This window comes from Babylonia areolata, chromosome 33, assembly GCF_041734735.1.
Source record: "Babylonia areolata isolate BAREFJ2019XMU chromosome 33, ASM4173473v1, whole genome shotgun sequence".
Classification (NCBI taxonomy): domain Eukaryota; kingdom Metazoa; phylum Mollusca; class Gastropoda; order Neogastropoda; family Buccinidae; genus Babylonia; species Babylonia areolata.
Genome location: NC_134908.1, coordinates 22,950,009 through 22,955,008, shown reverse-complemented (window position 1 = coordinate 22,955,008; position 5,000 = coordinate 22,950,009). Strand labels below are relative to the sequence as shown.

Below are 5,000 nucleotides of genomic sequence, written 5' to 3'. Positions count from 1 at the left end.
TCTGACTGTGTGAGGATTTGTGTGGGGTGGGGTGGGGTGGATTCTTCTGACTGTGTGAGGATTTTTGTGGGGTGGGGTGGGGTGGGGTGGATTCTTCTGACTGTGTGAGGATTTGTGTGGGGTGGGGTGGGGTGGGGTGGATTCTTCTGACTGTGTGAGGATTTGTGTGGGGTGGGGTGGGGTGGATTCTTCTGACTGTGTGAGGATTTGTGTGGGGTGGGGTGGGGTGGATTCTTCTGACTGTGTGAGGATTTGTGTGGGGTGGGGTGGGGTGGGGTGGATTCTTCTGACTGTGTGAGGATTTGTGTGGGGTGGGGTGGGGTGGGGTGGATTCTTCTGACTGTGTGAGGATTTGGGTGGGGTGGGGTGGGGTGGGGTGGATTCTTCTGACTGTGTGAGGATTTGTGTGGGGTGGGGTGGATTCTTCTGACTGTGTGAGGATTTGTGTGTGGTGGGGTGGGGTGGGGTGGTGTGGGGTGGATTCTTCTGACTGTGTGAGGATTTGTGTGTGGTGGGGTGGGGTGGTGTGGTGTGGGGTGGATTCTTCTGTCTGTGTGAGGATTTGTGTGGGGTGGGGTGGGGTGGTGTGGGGTGGATTCTTCTGTCTGTGTGAGGATTTGTGTGTGGTGGGGTGGGGTGGGGTGGTGTGGGGTGGATTCTTCTGTCTGTGTGAGGATTTGTGTGTGGTGGGGTGGGGTGGGGTGGTGTGGGGTGGATTCTTCTGTCTGTGTGAGGATTTGTGTGTGGTGGGGTGGGGTGGATTCTTCTGACTGTGTGAGGATTTGTGTGGGGTGGGGTGGATTCTTCTGACTGTGTGAGGATTTGTGTGGGGTGGGGTGGGGTGGATTCTTCTGACTGTGTGAGGATTTGTGTGGGGTGGGGTGGATTCTTCTGACTGTGAGGATTTGTGTGGGGTGGGGTGGATTCTTCTGACTGTGTGAGGATTTGTGTGGGGTGGGGTGGGGTGGATTCTTCTGACTGTGTGAGGATTTGTGTGGGGTGGGGTGGATTCTTCTGACTGTGTGAGGATTTGTGTGGGGTGGGGTGGATTCTTCTGACTGTGTGAGGATTTGTGTGGGGTGGGGTGGGGTGGATTCTTCTGACTGTGTGAGGATTTGTGTGGGGTGGGGTGGATTCTTCTGACTGTGTGAGGATTTGTGTGGGGTGGGGTGGATTCTTCTGACTGTGTGAGGATTTGTGTGGGGTGGGGTGGGGTGGATTCTTCTGACTGTGTGAGGATTTGTGTGGGGTGGGGTGGGGTGGGGTGGATTCTTCTGACTGTGTGAGGATTTGTGTGGGGTGGGGTGGATTCTTCTGACTGTGTGAGGATTTGTGTGTGGTGGGGTGGGGTGGGGTGGTGTGGGGTGGATTCTTCTGACTGTGTGAGGATTTGTGTGTGGTGGGGTGGGGTGGTGTGGTGTGGGGTGGATTCTTCTGTCTGTGTGAGGATTTGTGTGTGGTGGGGTGGGGTGGGGTGGTGTGGGGTGGATTCTTCTGTCTGTGTGAGGATTTGTGTGTGGTGGGGTGGGGTGGGGTGGTGTGGGGTGGATTCTTCTGTCTGTGTGAGGATTTGTGTGTGGTGGGGTGGGGTGGGGTGGGGTGGATTCTTCTGACTGTGTGAGGATTTGTGTGTGGTGGGGTGGGGTGGGGTGGGTGTGGTGTGGTGTGGTGTGGTGTGGTGGCTGGATTTCTGGCACAGGTATAAGTTTTTCATTATATATCTGAGTGTTTGGCTGATTTCTGGCACAGGTATAAGTTTTTCATTTTAGTGTTTAAATGCATGTTTTGCTTCTTGGTCTTTACATTGTACAGCAGAACTGAGCATGTTTTACACGGAAAGAGGCTGTATTAATTGGATTATTATAATTATCATTATCAATATCATTATTATTATTATTATCATTATCATTATCATTATTATATTTCCAACAGGCCCAACACTCAGCCTTTATCACAGACTGACATCAGTTTACAGCTGGGCCAGCAGCAGAGTGAGAGCTGTATTGTCAGTGGTTTCTCCAGTCAATGGGAAATCGTTTACAGCTTAGTCTTCTGTGAAGGACAATCACTCTCAGACTAGGAGGCAAGATTGCGCTGGCTCTTAGTGCTGCAGCCTTGGAGGGCTAGTTGGCCTTAGGGAACGCTGACCGTCCTAAAACCCTCTTGGCTGAGAGGGTGGGGAAGAGACTGTCCACTATAATCAAATTCTAGGCTAGATAGTCAGGAGAGTAGTTACCTCCTCTGCTGTTCTGATGGTCGTAGTCAGACATGACTGACTGTCATACATTTCCAACACCATCTCACCTTCACACCCACACAATAATTCCTCCAGGTGGATGGCGGCCCCTTCTGGGAGTCCAATGGCAAAGCGGAGACACTGACGGTGACCCACAGCGACGAGGGCAGCCTGGAGGGTCAGGGGTCGGAGGTCGGGGGTGACACACACAAAGCACGGGCAGCCATTCGCCATCTGCAGGCCAAGATCAACAAGACCAAGGAGCTGATCAAGCAGGAGCAGACACACAAGGAGTGTGAGTGTGGGCAGGGTGGGAGAGGGGAAGGGGGTGGAGGAGGTAACGAAGGACGCATGCATGTCTAATTACCTGACCTGCACTGCAAGTGTCTGTATCTCTTGGGCCTGGTTAACGCCAGGATATCATTATGAAAGGAAGCATAGAGTACAGCCTTGTGACGAAGTCCCAAACCAAAATGGACCTCCATAGCAGCAGCATTGTCATCCTCCTCCTCCATCATCACCAATATAAACAAAAAAGTCCCAAAGTGTGTGGCCTTTGATGCCCTGCTGTCATGGGGACCTCAGTTTCCATACCCCTCCACTTCTGTGCTTGGGCTGAGTCCTGTCAAGGTCTTCAGTGTTGATACCCCTCCACTTGTGTGCTTGGGCTGAGTCCTGTCAAGGTCTTCAGTGTTGATACCCCTCCACTTGTGTGCTTGGGCTGAGTCCTGTCAAGGTCTTCAGTGTTGATACCCCCCCACTTGTGTGCTTGGGCTGAGTCCTGTCAAGGTCTTCAGTGTTGATACCCCTCCACTTGTGTGCTTGGGCTGAGTCCTGTCAAGGTCTTCAGTGTTGGCAGATTCATCGGGGGCTTTTGTTGGAGGGATGTGGTGGTGGTCTCCACTCTTGAGAGGGATACTCACTCAAGTCTGGCTCTGTGACAAAGCCATTGTTGTCGTCAGTAGGGGGCTTAGTAGGTGGTGTCCTAAGTATATTAAATCAGAACAGGCACCACTGAACACCACCAAAGTGAATCAGAAGCAGTGCAGGTTCTCCTCTGGTGTGTGGCCTCCTGGCGACCTAACATCAATGGTTCCCTGAGGACTGCCAATGCTTGGAGTGTGACAGACGAACGCGGGTTGTTGGCCGTGTATGGGGGACTGGGATTGAGCAGTGTGGGAGCAGTGCCACTGAAACAGTGCAGATGACGGGGAAGCAAAAGAGAAAAAAAAAGACAAAAAAAGACACATGTATGCGTGCCGGCATGCAAACATGCATGTACATGTGTGTGCACACACAAAAGCAAGGAAATAAAACCGTCTAAAATCACATATAGTGAATAGACGTTAAACTGAAGATAAAAAAGGAAATAAATAGATACAAAAGGAGTGCTGGTGGGGGAATGGGGGGTTAGGGGGAGGGGTGTAGGGGGGGATCGCAGTGACGCACACACATGCATGCACTCACACACAGACATACACAGACAAACAACAGACAGTCATGGCATGACACGACATGATACAACCCACCCCAACCCACCCCAACCCACCACAACCCGACACAACCCACCACAACCCGACACAACGCAACCCAACCCACCCCAACCCACCCCAACCCGACACAACCCACCACAACCCGACACAACCCAACACAACCCAACCAACCCAACCCACCCCAACACAACACAACACAACCCAACCAACCCAACCCACCCCAACGCAACCCAACCCAACCCAACCCAACACAACCCAGCCCACCCCAACACAACACAACACAACCCAACCCAACCCAACACACCCCAACACAACACCACACAACCCAACACAACCCAACACAACACCACACAACACAACACAACACAACACAACCCACCACAACACAACCAACCACCACAACACAACACAACACAACCCAACCCAACACACCCCAACACAACACAACACAACACCACACAACCCAACACAACACCACACCACACAACCCAACACAACACAACACAACCCAACACAACACAACACCACACAACCCAACACAACACCACACAACACAACCCAACACAACACAACACCACACCACACAACACAACCCACCCCACCCCACCCCACCCCAACACAACACGACACAACACAACACAACACAACACAAGCATATAAACTCGGACTCGCATATTTTTTGTATTTTTCTCTCCCACCGACAGCGAATGTGAACGAATACCTGCAACTGGCGGCCAGCGCAGACCGCCAGCAGAACCAGAGGATCAAAACGGTGTTTGAGAAACGCAACCAGAAGTCGGCCCACTCCATTAACCACCTTCAGAAGAAACTGGAGCAGTACCAGCGCCGCCTGCAGGAGATCGAGACGCACGGGGTCCCGGGACACAAACAGGCCAAGGAGGTGCTGCGAGACGTCGGCCAGGGTTTGAAGTGAGTTGGGTTTTTTAGGGGGGTCAGGGGGGTTGGGGTCTTTGGTTTGGGTCATGGTGGCGATTTATGGTGTGATTTTGTTTGTTTTGTTTTTGGGTACTTTTTTTTTTTTTTTTTTGCTTTTTCAACCACACCATGTGCTGGCCAAGGTGTTGAGAGACGTGGGCCAGGGTTTGAAGTGAGTTGTTCTTTTGGAGGGGTTGGGGGTTTGGGTCTTTTTTGGTTAGGGTCGTGTGGGAGTGTTGTTTTTTTTTTGGTGGTACGTCTTCATGTTTTGAATTTAATAACGTTTCCCAGACAAAGGAGGTGTTGAGAGATATCGGCCAGGGTTTGAAGTGAGT

The 5,000-nt window shown here is 51.8% G+C and overlaps 1 protein-coding gene across 1 annotated transcript in view; it reads left to right on the top strand.

Moving 5' to 3' along the window:
• Nucleotides 1-5,000, top strand: part of LOC143277124 (transmembrane and coiled-coil domains protein 1-like) — a 36,813-nt gene that overhangs the window by 1,170 nt on the left and 30,643 nt on the right. Inside the window, exons 2-3 of the mRNA XM_076581862.1 lie at nucleotides 2,333-2,531; nucleotides 4,434-4,659. Coding sequence (XP_076437977.1) covers nucleotides 2,333-2,531; nucleotides 4,434-4,659 — 425 coding nt within the window. The remainder of the gene's footprint in view (nucleotides 1-2,332; nucleotides 2,532-4,433; nucleotides 4,660-5,000) is intronic.